At 41.2% G+C, this 23724-nt stretch overlaps 1 protein-coding gene across 19 annotated transcripts in view; it reads left to right on the top strand.

The window, feature by feature from the left end:
• ANK3 (ankyrin 3) overlaps positions 1–9867 on the top strand; it is a 520456-nt gene extending 510589 nt beyond the window's left edge. For all 19 annotated transcript variants that reach the window (XM_075841157.1, XM_075841158.1, XM_075841153.1 and 16 more), the window contains 2 exons: positions 6714–6795; positions 8578–9867. In XM_075841157.1, the coding sequence (XP_075697272.1) occupies positions 6714–6779 (66 nt within the window). In that variant the 3' untranslated portion in view covers positions 6780–6795; positions 8578–9867. The remainder of the gene's footprint in view (positions 1–6713; positions 6796–8577) is intronic.
• Positions 9868–23724: the final 13857 nt, after the last annotated feature.

Consider the following 23724-nt stretch of genomic DNA (forward strand, 5'->3'; position numbering starts at 1 on the left):
AACTTTCTTGCATCTTTACGCCAGCTTCTGGTGTAAATTATACTAAATACGGTGGTCTGTGGGTGGTCAAACTCCCAACCGCTAAGATCTGGTCACGTTCTTTAAAAATGGCGAGAGCAGCGGAAATGGCCCAAAAGTTAACCTTTTTAAGATTTTGGGCTGTTGCAACTTTTCTACGTTAGGAAGCTGGCGTAATATGATGTTAAAGAGGCTCTGTCACCAGATTTTGCAACCCGTATCTCCTATTGCAGCAGATCGGCGCTGCAATGTAGATAAGAGTAACGTTTTTGTTTTTTAAAAACAAGCATTTTTGGCCAAGTTACCATTTTTATATTTATGCAAATGAGGCTTTCTAAAGTACAACTGGGCGTGTATTGTGTATGTACATCTGGGCGTTTTTACTTCTTTTACTAGCTGGGCGTTGTGAATGGAAGTGTATGATGCTGACGAATCAGCATCATCCACTTCTCTTCACAACGCCCAGCTTCTTGCAGTGCACAGACACACAGCGTGTTCTCGAGAGATCACGCTGTGACGTCACTTACTTCCTGCCCCAGGTCCTGCATCGTGTCGGACGAGCGAGGACACATCGGCACCAGAGGCTACAGTTGATTCTGCAGCAGCATCAGCGTTTGCAGGTAAGTAGCTACATCGACTTACCTGCAAACGCTGATGCTGCTGCAGACTCAAATGTAGCCTCTGGTGCCGATGTGTCCTCGCTGGCCCGACACGATGCAGGACCTGGGGAAGTGACGTCACAGCGTGATCTCTCGAGAACACGCTGTGTGTCTGTGCACTGCCAGAAGCTGGGCGTTGTGAAGAGAAGTGGATGATGCCGATTCGTCAGCATCATACACTTCTATTCACAATGCCCAGCTAGTAAAAGAAGTAAAAACGCCCAGATGTACATACATAATACACGCCCAGTTGTACTTTTACTTTAAACACGCCCAGTTGTACTGTAGAAAGCCTCATTTGCATAAATATAAAAATGGTCATAACTTGGCCAAAAATGCTCGTTTAAAAAAAAAAACTTTACTATTATCTACATTGCAGCGCCGATCTGCTGCAATAGGAGATAGGGGTTGCAAAATCTGGTGACAGAGCCTCTTTAAATTTCCACAATATGTATACAGCTTTAGAAATGTCTAGTCTACCACTTTAAAGTGTCAGAGGACTCACTCGCATAAATCCTGCGAAAACATTCAGACAGGATTTTGTATTCTTAGCAGGACCCCCTGAGTCATGAAGGGTTAAGCCCCATGATTACTCTACTGTATAAACTAGTGGGAAATAGTATTTTTCCATTCAGACAAAATGGCTCACAGGAAAAGAATAAATATTTTGAACTGAGCAAATTTTATATTGTGCTCTACTGCTAAGGTCTAATCTTAAAAGGTATTGAATTCTTATCCCCATTTTTTTGCTTGTATGAAATGAGAAAAATGATCTAAAAATTTAAAGGAGTTTTCCCGACATGTAATAATGAAGGCCCGGGACCCCCGGCACTCATCTGCATGAAGTGGTTGCAGTGTTCCATCGAGCACCGACTGTGACTGTACCTGTTACTTCACTTGAATGGGACAGAGCTGCAGTACCAGGCACAGTCCCAATCAAATTTACAGCGATGTAGCTGGTTAAACAATGAAGTGGACGTGGCTTTTCAGCACCTTCATGCAGCTGATTCACAGGTGTGCTGGACCACCGATATTACATCCTGAGGATGGGCTATTAATATTACAGTCCTGCAAAGCCATTTTAATAGGGGCCAGATATTTACCCACTCCAATGGACAGTAGCCTAGTACAAGCTTGCTGTACAATGCGGACATTTCTTATTGTCACTGTAAACGAGGTAATCAGTTGTAAACTCACAAATCTTGGGCCTTGACAATAAAGAAAGTGTAGAAGTTATGGATTCAGGCAGAGTTGTTAGTCCTGCTCTATATTTTTATTATTGGTATTATCTACAACCACGAAGGCTGGGTTCACATATAGCAGTTGAGTCTGGCCAGTTAGTTTTAGCCAGAACTGGACACAACGGATAACATTTTGTGCACTTTTTGCACCGGTACGGTGTCCATAGCCGGACAGAAAAAACGCTGCATGCAACTTTCTTCTGTCCGACGAGGGTAAACATCCAGTGTAAAACTGGATGCAACTGACGCCAGGAACGTTCTAACGTTTCTGTACCACACCAGATGGAAACTACGCCGGATCGGCAGATATTTAGGAAGGGGCCTCACAACCAAAGAAAAGCGTTGCCCGTGTTCACTCAAACTCTTAAGACTCCTGTCATTTTCTGGCTTCGTAGATAAAAATATTTCTTTTTCTTTTAAGTCTGGTAAAACATGCCTAAAATGCATTTATCAGGATTCTAGTGACAGTGAATATGAGAGTGGCTCAAGCTCAGATGAGGAACGAAGAATCACTACAAAAGTTACTCGGCGACGGCTGATTTACAAGGTACCGAGTACAGCTGGCTTTTGCACAAGCTCTAGCATGAGTTTTTGGCTCGGATAGCTTGGATGTTTGCTATTTCGAAATTTCTTACAAGCATGTTGCAACAACCCAATGTTAATTTAGCCCCTGACGGTCAATTCTTTTTGTAGCAAAATAATATAATTTTTTTAATTCTAAGGCTTTACAATGCATACATCATTGGCCAAGCTTCCTGGCCGTGATATATGTTGATTTTTAACTTTAAATATATATAGAAACGAGACTTGACAATATAACAGATGGAGCAGAATCTGGTGCTTTACGACTGACGAATCATGAGCATGTATTTTCAGATAGGAAATCATTAGACTAATTTTGAAATTGGTTAAACTATAATCCTTGCCCTGTGGATTCCTTATTACTTATGTGCTCTGCTAATAAAATATAACAAGGCTTCCAAACAGTGATATTTTCCTGCGATATAAAGAGCTTTGTCCTCCCACGATTATTCCTTTTGTTCAGTTTGGTTTATAGAAGACTTCTCTTTTTAAGCATGGTTAACAGAAGATCTAGACCTGAGTTTCAGTGCATGTTTGTTTGGTTTGTAGGATTTGGTTTGTAGGATTGGTTTGTAGCATTTGGTGGAAGAAGAAAATCTATCACAATAGAGAAATACATTAGGCTGACACAACATTGAACCTACATTGTTTTTATTGTCAGAAATATTAACAGTTCATGTCTGCAGTTATATACAGGTCATACACTTAATATGTCAATCTCTTATTGTGCAATACTTCACAGGCTGAAAGCAAGCATTCTATGGGTTCAAATGAAAGGGTATTCCCATCTTCTAATACCATATTGTTAGGATATGCTATAACATTATGATTGGTGGGGGTCCGACTTCTGGGATACCTGCTGATCCAAAGAACAAAGGGACCGATACATTTCTCCCAGGCCACCTACTGTGATGAGAACTGCAACGCTGCTCCATTTAAGTAAATGTTAATGTGTTGTAGTTCCATACACAGTGGGTAGCTCCACTGTGCCGGCAAAACTGTAGAGAAACCATAGAGCTTCACTGAGGAGTGGAGGGTTTCCTGGCAGTTGAACCGCCACCGATCAGGAAGTGATGGCATATCATAGCCATATTCTTTCACTTTCTTTGGTGGGAAACCCTTTAAAAAGGATTGTCTGAGATAAGAAAAAAAAAAAAAAGGTCTTTCCAAAAGCAGCACCATTCTTATCGATTGGCTGTGTTTGGTATAGCAGTTCAGAGACATTCAAGTGAAGAGTGCCGAGCTATAAAACTAGGCAAAACACATGGACCAGAGTGAGACGGCATCTGGAAACAAAGCAGACCCTTTTTTCTAATCTTAGTCAATCCCTTTAATAACCAATTTATCATTTCTAGGCAATAGCATGGTCTTTCAAAGAATTGATAGGCCACACTTTTTTCAGCTTATCACTGTGCAATCTAGTTTGCTAATATAGATTTTCACATTAATTAAAGGGGTTGTACAGTATTAGAAAAACATGGATGCTTTCTTCTAAAAACAGTGTGACAATTGTACACAGGTTGTGTGTGGTATTGCAGTTAAGCCTTATTTATTTCAATGGGGCAGAGCTGCAATAAAACACACAACGCCATGGACCGATTTAAAAAAGAGCCATTGTAAACTGGTCCTGACAATTTATACTTACACCTAATACTAAAGTTGCATAAAACAGTTACATAAAGTAACATAAAACAATACAACGACTGTATCGGATGTAAGTAATGTTCACCATTTCGAGGGTTGATGGGCTGTATGTACACCCAATGGATTATGACATTTATGACTAAATTGGACAATATCTGCACATTTACCCGTTCACACTTGTCAGCTGGATTAGTGCAGGCTTCAACATCCAGTTCCAACAGCACATGTAAACGTCCAATTATAATTATTTGGGATTATGTGACCCCCATTTACAAAATGGGTCAATTGCCTGACATTTCCTGCAATATATCTGAAACGTACGCCTTATATAGCGGAAGATCTGAGAATTTGCAGTAGACCTGAAATATTACAATATGTTAGTTTTCATGAAACGTTCCTTATCACCAGTTACAACCGCACACAGCATGATCTCGAAAGGCTTGTTTTAGTTTTGTTACCCTCCTACCTTGCATGCCTGGCGTGCTGTGTTTAGGAATTAAGAAGTACAATTGATGTAATAATCTGACACTCTCTAGGGGGAGGAAGTTAAAAACATTCCCGGTGAATCTGTTACAGAAGAACAATACACAGATGAAGAAGGCAACATTATCACCAAAAAAGTAATTTTTTTCTGTATGTCGATTTGGAAAGTAGTACCATATTCCCATAGTTGGCGTGTGTGGTGTGAAGCTTTTTGTTTTTTCCTTTTGAATTTTGGACACCATACAAAGTCAATGTTCCTGCTTCTCATAGGTTACACGGAAAGTCGTGAGACGGGTTATGGTTCCACAAGAGAAAAAAGTTGGTGGAACTGTAATGGTTGGGGCAAGTAGTTCTGTTTGTCGTGCTGATACATGCCTTGCTGTGTGCCAAGTTTAATATCTTAAGATGAGCATCAGTTTGGTTTGTATTTAACCTTGTGTCATACATGCTTTTGATCCTTAATCCATCTATTTACTTAAATATGGAATAGCAGTCTGTAATAGAAAAATCAATTACCAGGATCAGGATGTATTCACACTAATTCTTGTGGCTTCATTTTGCCCAATTATAGTAAAATCGTGGCCAGAAACCACTGCCACTGTAACATACAGCCGACACCCGCATCGTGTGGAGCGGGTTCACTCCGTGAGCCCGTTCTATACTTCCCCTACCCGGCTATGATGTATGGATACGTCAAATGTCAGAAAGGGGTTAAAGAGATCTCTGGAGGTTCTCCTATACTCTCATTAGCAGGTTGACAGCAAGACCACCCATAGTGCTCCTGAACAAGGGCCCTCTATTGTCTGTCTGACCCTGTCTATTTCATAACTATGACCTAAGGGAGCGTTTCCCAACCAGGGTACCCCAGTTGACAGCAGCAGAGTTGTCACTTCTACTGTAGAGAAGACAAGCGTATTACAGGCTGCTCAAAAATGCTCAGAATGGGGCCAGGCAAAGCAGTTGACAAATCTTGACTGGAATATAGACTATAGATTGCTTTACCTTCCCCTACACCCAGATTCTTTATAGTAGAAATGAGAGCAGGGGTTCCTTGGGAATAGTAAAAAATGGGAATCACTGAACTAAGGTATGCCATACATTATGCAATCTAGAAAAATGCAGACTACTTCCAGGAGTACTTCAACTAATCCAAGAATCAACTATACAGGTAGTTGAACAGGGCTATTCGGTAAGTATTCAGAGTTAACTTATTTGTTCCAAAATAACGGAGGTTTAATTGGATTTTTGTGTTAATTGTTTACTCTTAAGTTTTGGACTATGTAAGAATTTTTTTTACTGCAGTCGGTTATGGAAGAGCTAATCTTATGTCTTGTTGCTAATAATATTTTTGTTTGAATTGTATTTGTACTAACTAAAACCTAATTCCGCCCAAAGACGTACTGTAGGTCTAGGCTGGGAGAGTGCTTGTCCTCTGGTTTAGGTTGGTCAGAGATACTCGAGCCCTTTAAAAACCTAGGGAAGAAATGGGTCAGCCACAATCCCACTGATATATGGAAATAAATGGATATATCACCTAATAATATAGAAACAAATGGATAGATTATTTTGCTCTGAGCCATTGGGTGGATCTAGAGTATAAATACAATCTGTTGTACCTTAAGGGTATGTTCACACGCTGAGAGGCAGTTACGTGTGAAAAGACAGACTGTTAACAGCTGCCTCGTTTCACACGTAAAAGCTCCTCGTAATTTACGAGGCGTCTGAGACGCTCGTAAACCTTGAGCCGTGCTTCATTGATTTCAATGAAGAACGGCTCAAATTACGTGGCAAAGAAGTGCCCTGCACTTCTTTGCCGAGGCAGTAAATTTACGCGTCGTCGTTTGACAGCTGTCAAACGACGACGCGTAAATTACAGGTCGTCTGCACAGTACGTCGGCAAACCCATTCAAATGAATGGGCAGATGTTTGCCGACGTATTGCAGCCCTATTTTCAGACGTAAAACGAGGCATAATACGCCTCGTATACGTCTGAAATTTGGCCGTGTGAACATACCCTAATTCTTGATTTTAAGATTTGAATAAAAATTGGTATACCTATAACATTTCTTGTTCATTTTTATTCTAGAATGACGGATATAAGGTGAAAACCAAGAAGGAAGTCAGACACATTGAGAAGAAAACTTATTCTTAATACCATAGTGATTCAGGTTAGTTATGTGCGTGTATTTGTTTGGGAAAGATTATTCCCGTAGAATTCAATGATTGAGATCTAGAATGATTTTAGAAACAATGTAATATTACAGAATAAAACAGACATCAAGTATCCACTTGTACAGCCAAGTTCTGGAAGCTGATAAACTATAGTAGCATATCCGCTTATGTTATATGCTTGATGTTCTAAATGTTATTCCTAAATTAGAAGTCTTCATTGATGGTCAATTGAAAGACATAAAGCCAGCTATGCCCATTATGTCTATGGATAAATTCACTGTGCCAAATGTGCAAATGCTTGGCATAGTACAATATTTTAAACAACTTTACCATGAAATGATAGTTTAATATAAATTATGGAAACTGCAATGAGTGCTCTGATAGATGCATGCGCATACACTTCTAATGTGATGGTAAATCTGAAAGAAATAAAGTCATGGCACTTCCTTCTGAAAATACCTTAAAGGCGAAGGCCACCCAAAAGTTCTCCATGTCAAGTGATCACAACGGTGGCTGGTCCCTGACCAACTTCCCACATAATAACGTGTCAAACCTGTTCATCACTGCTTAGAGATTTTAATCACTGAAAATCTCCGACAATATTGTAAACGCACGGCCATTCAAATCAATGTTTTTTTTTGCTTAGATTATTGTGTCTAAGATTTCTAGTAACTGTAATCTCAGAGCTGGGTCAACAGAGTTTGGATACTCTGCAAAAAATTGCAGGACATTCATTCTGGAAATCACTGTTGCTCTGTGCTCATTCCACCATCATCGTCTGACACATATCTTTGATATGTCAGTTTTGGCTGGATTTCCCCTTTAAGTATACACTGTGCCTCATTTATAAAAATTGTCTAACAGAAAGCAATTAGAGTTCAGCTTTTATTTCTTAAACTACGCTTGAAAAAAATAAAGCTGCACTGTGATTGGTTGCTATGGATAACAAGGCCACTTTTTCTGGTAAGACTATTGTTTCCCAACTGGGCTCCTTGGGCCCTTGCTAGGAGTTCCTTAGAAGACAGCAGTAGCAAGAGCTGTAACTTTTAGGCTCTTGCTACAGTTTTCATAAAAGAGGCGTATTGTGTTCTAGTAAACCAGAGGAGTATAGTGTTGTAGTAATCCACCAAGCTCACCTTCAGTATGCATATAGGACTGGGCTACTCATTCCTCTCTAGGATAGCTAAGGCCCTTTGCTACAAGTACATAAGCAATTTTTCAAGTATCAATACGTTCACACGAACGTTAAAGGGGTTAACCAGGTTTTTAAAATGGATTACCTAACCTTAGGCTAGGTCATCAATATAAGATCAGTTGGGGTCCGACTATCGGCACAACCGCCACTCAGCTGTATGAAGGGGCTGCATTCCCAAGTGAATGGGAGAGTGTTGCAACACCTTGCATGGCTGCTACAAATGTAACCGCACGTGCAGGTGCGAACTAGGAGAAGAACCATGTAAAGAATAAAGAGGCTGCGGCTCTCGTACTGGCACCATGGCCCCTTCAAACAACTGATCGAGGGGGTGCCGAGAATCCAACCACCAATTTTAAAAACCCAAATAACCTCTATAATGTTGGGGTTTTCATCATGCTTTCTAGTATTTATGATGGCAAGAATAGTGCAGACTGAAGCTCTATTCTTGCCATTAAAATACTGGAACCTCGATGAATCCCATAAATAGGGCTCCATTATAAACAGAAGTCATGATACTGGTGTGAACAAAGCATAATGGAGGAATATGAAACTCATTCATCGTTTTTGTTTTATTGTCCTATAGGGTGAATGGTTACTGCCAGTATTCAGAAGAAAAATAATGGAGAACGCTGAAAAACAAAAAGTGTGTGTTTGCCGCTTCCACACATTAACCGCATGGGGTTTTTTTTATGCAAGAAACCTTTTATTTTAGCATGAGCCTATTAAACAGAGCATGGGAAATCACCTTCATTCGGATGGGGTCAAGGAGTGTGTAGTTTACAATGCAGTGTACATATTAAATACCATGCTGTTAATGCTATCTCTTCAAGCATTTGGATTTTCCTGGCTCTGGAACACCACCGAAGATGATGACATTGGATGGACTTGTGAAAGACACAATAATCACTAAATAAGCAACGGTTCGCCTTATTTTACATTTTTCCCCTGAAAACTGGGATGTAAAATGCTCTTGATTTTATTTTATAAATCATCAATGGATTTGCTGTAAATAATTGACACTTGTATAAAACTCTAACAAGACTACAATTGATGTTAATAATGCACCGTCTGGTAACTACTTACCAACCGGAGATCACTCACATATCCATATAACCTGATAAGTGTCCGATAATACTTCACCGATGGGGTATATACTGGGTACGTCTTCTCAAAATCTTGTATATTATCAATTGCATTGTTTGTATATGAAAAAAAAAAAGCCAAGCAGATTTTACACAAATTTCTTTTGTGTACACAACAAAACAGGGACTTCTGCTATCCCAAATCATTTTCTTCAGAATAAGTAATATTTTGGTGCATGTGTCACTCACTTTAATTTGATTTAGCCTTTGTTCAACTTTGTAAAAGCTACACTAGAACACAAACCAACATCGGAGCTATCCACACAGCCCTTTATTTAATCGTATTGCTGTTGCCAACCTCTCATGAATTTTAAGAAGAAACTAATAATATATTGTACGGTAGTGCATAGGTACGGGCACTCACTGTATTGCTTTTACAAGGGCGGGGTAATGGCTTGAGGTTTTATAGATGAAGTTGTGCTGAAGCAAAGCACAAAAAAAACTGAAAAGGAACAATTAGATCTTAGGCAGGCGGCACGATGTAAAGTCCTTACTGTATTGTGTACTGGCTATAAAGATGTAGACTCTTTTCAGTAAAGCCAATCATCTGTATTCATTCTAGCAGTGTAATATTAGGTTGTTATTGCTGCTGTGTTTTAAAAGGGCATTTTTATTTTTGGGTTTTGGTGAAATCTTTTCATTCGTTGATTATATTCATATGAAAACAGCATTCATTGATAATAGCTCTAATAACAATGTATGAAATCAAAACACTGGATGATCTAGTTGATTATTTAAAACAAAAATAAATTGTGTTTAAAACTGTTTCGAGTTATTGAGTTTTTGAAAAATTATTTATGAATCCAAAACCGCACTTTATGTACAGTATTTTAAAATAATCTTTTTGAAATTGCAATTAGGTGCATGACCTCTGTATTCATGATGGACAACAGACCTACACATTTTCTATGTAGTCACTCAGGAGTGCTTGGCACCTCAGTGCTGGATGACTAGTTGCATACAATGATGATTTATTTCTCATTGGGTCTCCGAATCTAATTTCAATAAGTTAGCCAGACACATTATGGATAATTTGATAGCAAGTCATAAACTTATCAGTATCTTTTTGGAGTGTTGGTAGAAACCGCGGTGTACCGAGAGAAATTCCATGCAAAGACTGGGGAGAACATAAAACCTCCACGCAGATGTTGCCATTGCCCTTGGTAGGTTTTTATTCCAGGACCACAGTGCTGTAAGGTCACAATGCTAATCACTGAGCCAACATGCTGCATTTGTACCATAATAATGCCATGTGAAGGACCTAAAACCTGAGCCTTGGAAATGAAAAATGGTACTATTAAAGTAACACCAATATCACCGGTCCCTTATGGCTGGTTCACATCAGCGTTGGCTTTCCGTTCAGGGGTTCCGTTGGAGGTTTCCGTCGGGTGAACCCCTCAACAGAAAGTCAAACGGAAACATTAGCTTCCGTTTGCATCACCATTGATATCAATGGTGACTGAAACATTGCTAATGGTTTCCGTTTGTAACCATTCCAGCAGGGTTTCCGTTTTTTCGACGGAATCTATAGCGCAGTCTACTGCGCTATTGATTCCATCACAAAAACGGAAACCTGCCGGAATGCTAAAGTTTCCGTTTGACTTTCCATTGTGGGGTGCACCCGACGGAAACCTCAGACGGAACCCCTGAACGGAAAGCCAACGCTGATGTGAACCGGCCCTTAATAAACGTTAAACATAATGCTCTTACTTATCACAAACTCTCTATTGAAAATCAAAGAGATTGTCCACTTTTGACAATCCCTTTGCTGTAGAAGGATCGCCAGAAGCTAATCACAGGGTATTCTGCTGCTGGGACTCCCAACAATAAGCTATAATCAGTGGGGGAACCTGGCAGCAAGTGTTTATTTCCCCTGCAGTACCACCATAGAGCAAATAAACCATTACATAGTGCTCATTGTCCTCCAGAGACACTCTTTGTAGCCGCTCTCCGGCTAACTGATTAACTCCTCAATTAAAGGGATACTCCCAACAAAGACATATGGCATATCCACAGGATATGCTATAAATGTATGATCGATGTGGGTCCCAGCTCTGGAACCCACACCTATATAGAGACCGGGGCTCACCTGACCTTCATTTCGCCTTATGTGGCAGAGACTAGTGGAGAAGGAGCCACTCTCTCCATTTAGTTGTATAGGAGTTACGGAAACGGCCGAGCAGCCGTTTGCTCGGCTGTTTTCGTAATCCCCATTGAACAAAATGGAGAGAGCAGCGCGCAGTAGTGCACTCCCCCTCTTTACTGGTCCCTGCATGGCTAAATGGGGTCATGTGACGCCTGTTCTCGATATAGGTGCGGTTCACAGAGCTGAATAAGCCATAAATGTCTAAGTTGGAAATACCCCTACAACTCAGACTGCCCTAATAGGTTATTTAAAAATGGGATTTCTCAACTGGACAGCCCCTTTAAGGAAAATCTTGGCTGAATCACATGTATGACTAGAACGAGGAAGATAAATTACCAGACTGGATAGTGAGCTCTGCTACATTGTAATGTTGGATATCAAAATTAAACTTCACGCTATAGGGAAAAAGGAAACAAAGCGCACATAGTGCATGAGCCTGTATTAGGTGAGAACAAAAGGAAAAAAGTGGTCAATTATGCTGACCTGATGTTGTTATGCTCGGAGCATAACATCCCAAGGTGCGTGTCCAAGTTAGACTTAGGTAGAGACAGTTGCAGCCCAAATTCCGGTTTGAAGATTGGTAAAAATCCACTATGTAGATCCAGGAGATAGGGAGAAAAAAAAATGGAATATCCGAGGGCGCAGCTGTACTGGAAATTGCTTTTATTTGTACAACAACAACAATGTGTTTCAAGGCCGTACCGGCCTCTTCGTCAGGTTAGGTACAAGTTACCTAACCTGACGAAGAGGCCGGTACGGCCTTGAAACACGTTGTTGTTGTACAAATAAAAGCAATTTCCAGTACAGCTGCGCCCTCGGATATTCAATTTTTTATCTCCCTATCTCCCAAAATTAAACTTAAAGCCACAAATGTATATCTTTTATATACTTTTGACAAAAAGTTTGGAATCGCTAAATAATGAGCTTGTTTTTTTAAGAATAATTTTTTAAATCAAAGTACAAATAAATTGATTACAAAATATAGTCAATACATTTAAATTGTCATAACTATAGTATTATCATTTTTACAACGGTTTGTTCAATTTATCATAGAAATACATTAAAGTATCTGATAACTGCAGCATTTACAGCTTTCCAGGTATTTGACATAATAGCCGTCAGTTGTTTTTAAATATTCAGGGGAAGTTTGAACCAAAGTCTCTTGGAAAAAGCCCCTCTAACACATTCTCTCAAAATGTCCTTAAACCTAAATGGGTTGTCACATCAAGACAACCGTTTTTAAAATTAAAGCGGCTCAGGGATGAGCTGATCGCTCCAGGTCTAGGGTCTAAAACTACAGACTAAAATCTGATATTATGAGGCAAAGCAGCAGCTGGCTAAACATTTCCCTTGCAGCACAGGCTGCAGAAAAATTAAAGTATTACCTGTTGGCCATTTAAATTAATGGCCAACCATTTAGTCCCCCTATTGTATCCAGTCAGACTTACACACTCCGTCGCAGGTTACCTCATGTTTAACGATGAAAAATAGCACTGTATGTATTTTTTTCCCTCAAAATGACAGACACCACAATGGAGCTCTGATGGATCCAGCACGTCATGATGCAGATGTGAACAGAGCCAAATACACGGCAGGCCAGGTCACCAAGAACTGCTCTTTGTTAGCAGCTCTCTGTTCTGGCTAGTAGAATATGGACACTCCCATCCCTCTGATATCCATAGGCACTAAATAGTGCATAAAGAATAGGGTTGTGTTAGTGGGAGAACACCTTTAACCCTTTCCGGACACTAATATGCCTATTTACGTCGGGAAATTGATTTTAAAAATGGCGCCTGCTCAGAAGCAGAGGGGGCGCTATAGCCACCGGGTCTCTGCTGCCACCGGGACCAAGCGGAAAAAAATTCTGATTGCAAGCATTTAACCCTTCAGATGCAGGTGTCAAATGTGACCACCGGCATCCGAGGGGTTTTTACTGGCCCTTTTGCTTCAGGGCCGGCGAGATTGCGAGATCCAGTGTATTCCTCTAGCAGCTGGGAGCCTTGTGAATGCACCTAGCCTTGTTATAGGAAGATTGCTATTGAGACCGGCCTGTGGCAGGTCTCATTAGCAATGCCCTTAATTTGCCATAGACTGCAATATTGTGATATTGCCGTCAATGGCATAGGTGATCTAAAGATCGCAGGAGACTGCCTGTAAGACCAGCTTCCCAGGGTCAACTTTTTACTGTTGGAGATGACATTAGTATTTGCCATGTACTACAAGCCATCCACTCAGCACCTGAAATTTATCTCAAGATTTCTCCAACTGCAGACTCTGATGACTTCTATCCTGGTTTGTCCTCCTCTGAAGACAGTTGAAAACATCTTCGAAATAATCCACTGATGTGCTTCTTGATAAATCAGTTTATTTTGGCTACTTTTGAACCCAGACTTGAATTATTTAAAAAACATTGAAATTTGTCTCAAATTCTACATTTTGTTTTTAATGATTTTTATTTTTTTTATTTTTTACCCAACCATCAATTTATCCAATATCTTCCAATGTCCTAATATTCACGTAGTCTGATTTAATTTGTGAATCTAGTAAAGTTAGGAAGCAACATATTCTTGAATTATTCCAAGAAATGACAATTAAATATAAAAAATAAAAAGTTGATGGTGCAGAAAGAAAATGAGGGAATCTCAGGTGGAGTTAATGTAATTACATATTTATACTCCTTGTGAATTAGACACCAGATATTATAGGGTTTTTCAGTTTGTTTTTTTATGTTAGATCAATACCCAATTCACTTGGAGGGTACAGCCTTAATAGAAACAATGCAGAAAGCTAGTTTAGGTATTGGGCCAGCACGTGAAGAGCCTCGGACATTTTTCCCCCCATTTCTACGCTTAATTTAAAAGGTATGTAAAGCGAACAAGACCATCATGCTTAGTATTGCTATATAACTACTCTACATAGCTTTGTTTTGTTGTCAGTTTGGATGACATGCCCCCCAGTAGAGAGTAAAAAATACTATGTGAACAAGTTTCTGTGGGACTTACTCACAGCACAGCGTGATCTCGCGAGATTACCCTGTGCTGTGAGTACAGCTAAACATGAATGAAGAGAATTGTATGGCGCTGATTGGTCAGCAAAAGCATGGTCAGTGTCATACACTTCCCTTTACAACGCCCACTTGGTAAAAAGTTTAAAAAAAAATGCCCAGTTGGTCATTAAGAAACTAATTAGCATAAATCTAAAATTGTTCATAACTTGCTCAAAAATGATCGTTTTTCAAAATAAAAACCACAGTTGTTATCTACATTACAGCACCGAACAGATTATGTTTGGAGATAGGACTTTTAAACTGGTGACGGAGCCTCTTTAAACAAGGATTTCCAGTAGCAGCATGTAAAAGCCTCCAATGTCGAATGCAAAAAAAACAAAAAAATACAGGAGATGATTAGAATGCGGCTTTGTCGAATCTGGCTGTCTGGTTGGGAGAACAGGCATTTTATATATAAAAATGTATCACATGCCTTAGCTCCTACCAATCAAAAGGCCCCCTTGCCCATGGGACAAGATCGCTGGGCATTTTCTGCGTATGGATTTTCCTTACAGTACCAGCCATGTGGATGCCATTTGAACAAATCTCATCCTCATCCTTCACATCCTCAAAAGTCTGGATCAACAAGAATTAAAGTCCTATCACTCTGCCAACACCGGAAGCTTTCTGTCAATCTGGCAACATAACAAGGTGCCAGTGTTGCCAAGAGATAACTTCAGGGAAAAGGGTGGCATCTGGTATGATAACAGATGTAGCTCTAGCTTTTCCAGACATGGCAGCTCTAGTTTTAGTGCTCTGATCATGTTGTAAAAGGTGACTGAGCCAGGATTTTAATCTAAAGGTTTTTATTTGTATTTTTTGTCCATCCATAGTACACATTACAATACAATAGACATTATTTTAGGGTAAATGGTGGTAACCTATTACTTTCAACTCTTCAAACCAGTTAATACATAAAAATTCTGCAATTCACTTAGTTGAAAGGGTTAGAAGAAACTACATTTCAGCAATACTTGCAAGCATTTGTAAAGGCCGGGTACAATAAGTTTATAGTAAATACAGTGTGTATAAAACAGATGGTTAGCCTTTTTTTTTTAGCATCTCATGAATAGTCCACGTGATGCAGTTCTGGATGATTCAGGGACATTATTACTACAGTCAAACATTTTATTTGCCAGCTTTCTGTTAAATAACTGCAGATGCCTCAATTCAATTGTGGCATTAGGGGAACAATAACAGAATAGGAACGGACATAAGAATTTCACAAAGGGAACATGAGGCATCCAAACGAACATAAATCCTGGACCCGGACTGTACTACGCATAACCCATGTAGCACAATGTCATTTACTTGATGTACAAAACTGGAGCGGAGTCACAGAAGCAATTAGAAGGAACAGAAATGAATACACAATTAATAGCATAAGCAGCAGTGCCATTCTTCAGTAGTGTAATGAAGATTCACTAACCCATCAGGGCTACTCTCCTTATGCCCTATAAAGGCATATACATGTCAGAGAGCGGTCACCTACTTGGGACCCCAGATCAATGAGCCAGAGCAAAAAGCAGTGACTCTCTCTTTGTAAGGCTGGATTCACACGAGCACATTACGTCCGTAAAGGACGGACGTATTTCGGCCGCAAGTCCCGGACTGAAAACAGTGCAGGGAGCCGGGCTCCTAGCATCATAGTTATGTCAACGCTAGGAGTCCCTGCCTCTACATGGAACTACTGTCCCGTACTGAAAACATGATTACAGTACGGGACAGTTGTCCTGCAGAGAGGCAGGGACTCCTAGCGTAGTACATAACTATGATGCTAGGAGCCCGGCTCCCTGCAGTGTGTTCGGTCCGGGACTTGCGGCCGAAATACGCCATCCATTACGGACGTAATGTGCTCGTGTGAATCCAGCCTAAGACTCAGGCCATCCATGTATAAGACTTTGTTAACATCTGCGCAAAGTTATTGCGTTCTGTCATAGGAACAGAAGAATAGAAAAACTGAAGTGCCAAAGCCATTGCATCATGGACACAAACGTTGCCCGACGAAAACCATTGACTGTAATGAGTTGTGTCGGGCTTCCGTGAGGGTGTCTGTCATTTTATCTGAAAATGTAGCGAAGCATCATTTTTGACTGGATCTGCGATGGAGGCCCTAACGGAGCCTATAATGCAGATGTAAACAGAGGCTCACATGGACGGTCAATCATTTGAATTGCAGCATGTAATACTACATTTCTCCTGTAGCAGCCACTGCAGGGAAAATGAGCAGCCAGCGATAATTGATCTCGGTAGCGCTCATACTAAGGCCTTATTCACACGAACGTGTTTTACGTCCGTGATACGCGCATGAAAATCACGCGCGTCGCACGGACCTATGTTAGTGAATGAGGCCGTTCAGACAGTCCATGATTTTCACGCAGCATATCTCCGCTGCGTAAAACTCACAACATGTCCGATACTCGGCCATTTTTCGCGCATCACGCACCCATTGAAGTCAATGGGTGCCTGAAAATCGCGCACGGCACACGGAAGCACTTCCGTGTGTCGCGCGTGATTCGCGCAACAGTAGATAAAGAAATTAAGGAAAAAATAAAACCACTTCCTTCATTTATTTTTCTAAACATCAAAACCGCGTGTCATAAGTATGGCATATGCGTGAAAATCACACAGCCACGCAGCAAACACTGATGACACACGGAAATGCAACATGCAAAAAACAAGTTTTTTTGCGCACGCAAAACGCACATGTTCATGTGAATTAGGCCTAAAGGGGTTGTCAGTAGTGATACTAACCATTTTGAGTCTACAATCAATATATTTGTCAGCAGTTTATTAACAGATTGGTTTTGATAGTGTGCTGTCATCAGGGGTGTAGCTAAAGGCTCATGTGCCCTGGTGCAAGAATTCCGCTTGGGCCCCCCCTACCCCTTCCCAACTGCACCAGACCCCTTCGCATGCCTATGCCTAGCCGCCTTGCCCGATAGACTCCATGAATTCCTCCACAGTATAATGCTCCCCATAGCTGACCCCACAGTATAATATCCCATAGCTGCCCCCACACAATATAATGCCCCCATAGCTGCCCACACACAGTATAATTCCCCCACACAGTATAATGCCCCCCCATAGCTTCCCACATGCAGTATAATGCCCCCATAGATGCCCCCACGCAGTATAATGCCCCCCATAGCTGTCCCCACAGTATAATGCCCTCCATAGCTGACCCCACAGTATAATGCCCCACATAGCTGCCCCCACAGTATAATGCTCCCCATAGCTGCCCCCACATTATAATGCTCCCCATAGCTGCCCCCCGCAGTATAATGCCCCCAATAGCTGCCCCAAACAATATAATGTCCCATACAGTATAATGCCCCCATAGCTGTCCCATACAGTATAATGCCCACCATAGCTGTCCCATACAGTATAATGCCCCCATAGCTGTCCCATACAATATAATGCCCCACAAAGTATAATGCCCACCATAGCTGTACCATAGAATATAATGTCCCCCATAAAGTATAATGCCCTCCATAGCTGCCACATACAGTATAATGCCCCCTATAGCTGCCCCATACAGTATAATGCCCCCATAGCTGTCCCATACAGTATAATGCCCCCATACAGTATAATGCCCCCTAATCTGTCCTATACAGTATAATGCCCCCCATATAGTATAATGCCCCCTCAGCAGCTACCATATGAGCCCCCCTCCCATAACCCAGTATAAATGCCCCATATGTAGGTACCTAAAAGAAAAATAATAACATAATTACTTACCTATCCCCGTTCCCAGGACGAGAGGAAAATCCTTCTCCTCCGGTCTGTGCTGTGAGTGACTCGGCGCAGACAGGCTCGGTGACATCACTACATAACGCCTCCCTGTGGATGCAAATACAGTTGGCAGTGCGGTCAGCGCTGTGTGGCAACACGGGCCCTGTGGGCCCCCAGGCTTGGGGGTCCGGTCATAACTGCGACCGTTGCGACCCCTATAGCTACGCCACTGGCTGCCATTCCCCAGACAAAACTGTCATGGTGATCCTACTAATGAGACAAATAACTGAAATTATTATGTACTTTGCACTAAAAACAGCAAAAAATATTGCTGAATGTAAGCGTCACATTAGGGCTGGGTGATTTTGGAAATAAAATCTAGATTTTTTTTTCAACCCTAGGGGCGATTTTCTATTTGATATATCTGGTGCTATATACAGTACCACAACAAAGCTCAGTACATAAATACATGTCAGGGCTTGGTTCTGGATCTGTAATTATATAGGATATATTTCTAATAATAAAATTGCAGAGCAGATGGAATTGTTCTCAATTCATTGTATATTTAATGGGAATCTGTCAGGTAGTTTTAACCCCTTGAACCGCCACCATGCGCTGATATATGACCTGACAATATTTCCAAACACTCCCTTGTATGTTTTTTTCAGTCCACTTTTAAAACGGCGCACACTATATGCTAATTACTCATTAAAGGGTCATGGGGCAGTGTCCCTGTCCTGAAGAGTTACGTAGTCCTGCTTCCAAACCCACCATTCCATGTTTGAGTGACATCTCCCTGGCTAATACAACTTTCTCAGATGTGCCATTGCCTTGTGGCACTATACACAAGGGGGGGCTGTGTTGCACTATACACAAAGGGGGCTGTGTGGCACTATATACAGTAGGAGCTGTATAGTGCTATATAAGGTGGGGGCTTTATGGCGATATCAACAGGGGGGCTGTATGGCACTATCTACAAGGGGGAGGTGGGGGCGCTATCTACAAATGGGGTGTGGTGGTCTATAGGCGGGGCTATATAGCACTGTCGACAGGGGGGCTGTATGGCACATTCTACAGGGGGCACTATTTATAAGGGGGACTGCTTGTGGCACCCATGGGGGGGCCCCGGTTAAGAGTTTGCTATGGAGTTCGGTCTTTCCTAGCTACGCACCTGCACAGAATGGTTATTATAACCATAACGGGGATACCAATTCCATAATAATGCACATGGATTGAAATGTGATGGTCAGAAAAAAAGCATGTAAGCAATCTAACTTTATTAAAGGCCTTCTGGAACAGTTTTCACCTATCCATAGGATAGATAATATCGGATAAATCGAAAGTCAACCTGTGGAACCCCCACAGATCACAAGAATGGGAGTCCTGTGTCCGATGTGCATTATAATCAGAGTATCCTCTACATGCATGCAGCACTCTGATACAAATTGATGCAAGATATAGATACAGCATTTAGGGTTATCCGGGGACCAAAAATTGCTTGGAATTTATATTATTAAGTGAAAATAAGTCACTTACTAATATACTTTCATTTTTAACTCTGTCCTGAATTTTTAACCCGATCAAGTGGTGCCAGAAGTGCTGTAGTTTTCGCAATATTGATGATGTGCCAACACAGCCCCACATGACAGAGGGCTTGCTTCCTCTGCCGTTCGTGTTGGCGTGTTATCAAGCACATGACTGTAAGGGACTGGCACATTTCCCATCAATGTAGTCCCCGAGCAGAGCATCAGCTGGTCCTCTGCCCGGGAACTCCAGCACTGCTCCTGGCATCACTGTCCAATAAGTATTTGAGAGGAGGAGACATCCAGAGAAGGTGAAATGGCAGTCCTGAACTACAAGACAAGTCTAAGAACAAGCACTGCTTCCCCTTCATTACTTACCTGCTCGTACTCTGAATCGCCTACATATAGCGGTGGTTCACAGTATTACAGCCTTCTCTCATTCAAGTGAATGCAGCTGATCAGCGGGGTTGACGGTAGTCAGTCCACCTTCATTCAGATATTGATGGCATATCCTCAGAATAGGCCATACATTTGTCATGACTCGAAAACCCCTTTAATGGTTACAGTTTGGCGGTTACAGAAAGTAGTATACAGCTTAGCGGTTACAGTCACAAATGGGCACGGGGCTTAGCAGTTATAGTTTCTTTATGGGTACAGGGCTGATCAGTTTTAAACTCTAAATGCACACAGCAAAACTCACTGCACCTTTGATACACAGGGAAATGTGTCTTCTTCAGGTTGAGTCTCTGGTGACACTCTTTCCGGCAGGGATCAACAGCTTCCACCTGCCTCAGTACAATGTCTCTCTCTCTCTCTCTCGGTGGATGTGGTACATAACCACTTGCAGAAGACACAATACCTTCTAGTCCCTAGGGCCCAAGTCACTCGGCACAGATGAAGGTGTGTATCACAGACTGCTCATTTAGTGATGGCTAGCATGTCCCACTCCTCTTCACAGACCATCCCCCGTTACTACCACACCAGTTTCGTGCAGTATCTCTTTCTCGCAGTTGGCAGCTGTTTCACATTGTACCACTTTGGCTCTCTTTCAGTCCGGTGTGCCCTCTCCTTCTCTCTCTCAGACCAACCACAGCTCCTCCTTAAAGGGGTTTTCCATCTTGGATATTTATGGCATATCCACACCTCTCTCTGGAACAGGGTCCCTGACCCCAATCCTACCTCACTCAGGACCCGCTGCTTCCCGGCCATTGTCTGACAAGGTAGTCGGGAGTTACACAAACAGCAAAGCTTGCTGAGCGACGCTGAATTCGCAACACCCAAAGTAGTAAATGGAAGTTACACAAACAGCGTAGTACGGCATGCTATGCTATCTCCATAACTCAAGAGCTACAGAAAAAGCGTAGCTTGCCCCCCGAAGATGCTCTTGGCCGAAAAGTACATTGGGGCTTGGTGGTGGGCTGAGGTTGGTATATACTTGTTACTCTGTTCTCTTCCTATATCATCCCTTTCTCTGATTAATCTCCACTCTAGCTTTGTATAGTTATACAGCTATTTACCCTCTATCAGTGGGGTGATGGAGCATCTGAACACTTGGGATAAAGTTCTCTTTTTATTTTATTTATATACCACCTCAGTTTTACTATCTGTTTTTGATGGTTCTTTTCTTTTGCTTCCTTTATCAAGTTTGTATACATATTATGCATAAGTATTCACAATAAAGTACATCTATAGTTTTCACATACAAATTTTGTCCTGTGTATTTGTCCGTTTTCTCCAAGCCTCTTACCTTTCAAAACCCAGTTCGACCGGGAAAATATGGGACTGTTGGGAGTAGAAAATAGAAATAAATAAGTTTCTGCAATATTTACCATATATTACAGAAATAATTTTTGGGGATAATCACTATTGAATTGACCATATTTACTCAGGAGCAAAATCCCATTAAATAAATAATTCAACTAATATCTTCAATTTACAACTTCGGTGCACATAGTGGTGAAATCGTTGGGATTGTCACAGTCGAGTGTTCACATCTTACTATGTATAATTTTTTATACTGTAATAGAAATCTGACTGAATTACAATATTTGTCTAATGCATAAAACGTATCAACAAGCTAAATAAATAAAATTCAAGTTTACAAAAAAATCTGATGTACAGGGTGGTGCAGATTTGTACACCTTTCAGTCAACAGAGTAGTCACTGCTTTATAGACGTCCAGGTATCCTGGCAAAATTACTTAGGTGTGCCAATCAGTTTGTCATCAGTGACAAAGACTATCAGACCACAGTAGCTTGGATTATTTCTTCTCAGTGTTAAGTATATTCTGTTCCTGGAGAATTAACTTGTGCATTACTGCCACTGAAAAATCTCCAAACAAAGATAGTTTTTGCACAGAGATATAGTGGTATACATGCACTTCTCAATTTACGATGATCTACATCTGCTGTATGAGACCACTGAGCTTTTAAATGTATCTGCTGACACTCAGACATAGACAGTGATCTGTCACTTATAGGAGGCAAGACTGAAATGATTAAAATAGGAAATCATTAGAAAGTGCAAACATGAAACCTCCATCCAGTGCTTCTGTATCTGCACAAAAACGACATAACCGAGAAAAATGTCTACAGGGCTTGTATGCGCTGCTTATAAAGATGTTATTTCTACATTTATATCCGAGCTGCATCTAACCTCTCCACCCACACAAATATCCTGGAGACTGAAGCGAGAAAAAAAACTGCTAATGTGAAGACGTACTGGAGAATACGCAGAGAGACTGTAGGAAGAAATTGTCAAATCTGAGCAAGACATCTGAACTTCACCTGACAGTCAATGCTGGAGGTTTATGCTTAGAATTTTTTAGATAAGATTTTAAAAAATAATTCATATCTGTCCAACATGGGGATGGCAGGTGGCAACTACCGGATAGCGCTAATCTATCCTGATGAGGTTCACAATACTAAGAGAGTCATGAGGGAGAAAAATAATGACTCTACACAGCCAATAAGTCACAAATATATATATTTTTTTTACCATCGAGAGAGAGAGAGATGCTAGTTTACCACAGCTGCAGCATTTTCTCCATGTCATAGCCAGGCACAGGATTGTCTCTTCAATTTGAGGGCCTCCCCAAGTCCCTTTGCTTATCTTTCCTTACACTACCCTTGTGGACCTTACAAACCCCACGATCCTAAGAATTAAACCAGCAATGCAGCTCCTTCAGTCTCAGGTTTGTGGGGGCCCCATAGGTCTATTAGTCATAACAGAGAGCAACTACAAAGAGTGTGTCTTTCTCTAAAAGCACAAACAGGTCTGTGCATGATGGAAACAGGCCATTACATTTAAATGAGAACTGTGTAATGGTTCATTTCCCCTGTGGAGGTGCTGCAGGGAACATTAACATTTACTGCCAGTTCCACTACAGATGACCACTGAAGTTCCAAACAGCAGCCACATCAAGAATATGCAGTTCAGTTCTGGGCACTAATTCATAAAAAGGATGCCCCCGGAATTGGCAAAGGTGCAAAGGATCGCAACAAAATGGAAAAGAGGACTAAAGAATCTCAGTGATGAGTAGAGAAGGTGAAACATTGCAGTGGATGCTGGATGAATAAACAAGAGTTTTTTTGAGTGCTGCTTCTATCTCTCTTTTTTGTAAAATAATTACATTTATTTAGTCTTTAGGAGGGACATCAGAAGGGGGACATGCTCAATTTGTACAAATATATACATGGCCGATACTAAAAGCATATAATTAAAAAAAAATAAAATGTAATTATCCGTTCCATATAAGGACAACTTATAGAACAAGAGTGCAACCTGTCCGGCTGGGGGAAAAAAGGTTCAACCTCTATTAGAATAAAGCCCTGCTTTACTGCACAATCTGTGAAGCTGTGGAAATGTCTACCTCAGGACACAGCTCACTGCTTCAAGAGAGACTTAGGCCTTGTTCACACAGTGGAAATTTCACACCGATTCCAAATCCATGTGAAAAATGCTTGCAACAAGCCTATCACTGCCTTCAATGGGAAACCGCCCGTTATTCATACGGGGCGGTTTTCAGCGGGCAGAATTGCAAACTTGCTTAAAATGTCATTTCTTGACGCAGTTTCTGCGGTGTATTCCCCCACGAACACCATGTCGGATAGCCACAAGCAGATTAGCCCCATTGAAT

This window comes from Rhinoderma darwinii, chromosome 11 (assembly GCF_050947455.1).
Source record: "Rhinoderma darwinii isolate aRhiDar2 chromosome 11, aRhiDar2.hap1, whole genome shotgun sequence".
Taxonomy (NCBI): domain Eukaryota; kingdom Metazoa; phylum Chordata; class Amphibia; order Anura; family Rhinodermatidae; genus Rhinoderma; species Rhinoderma darwinii.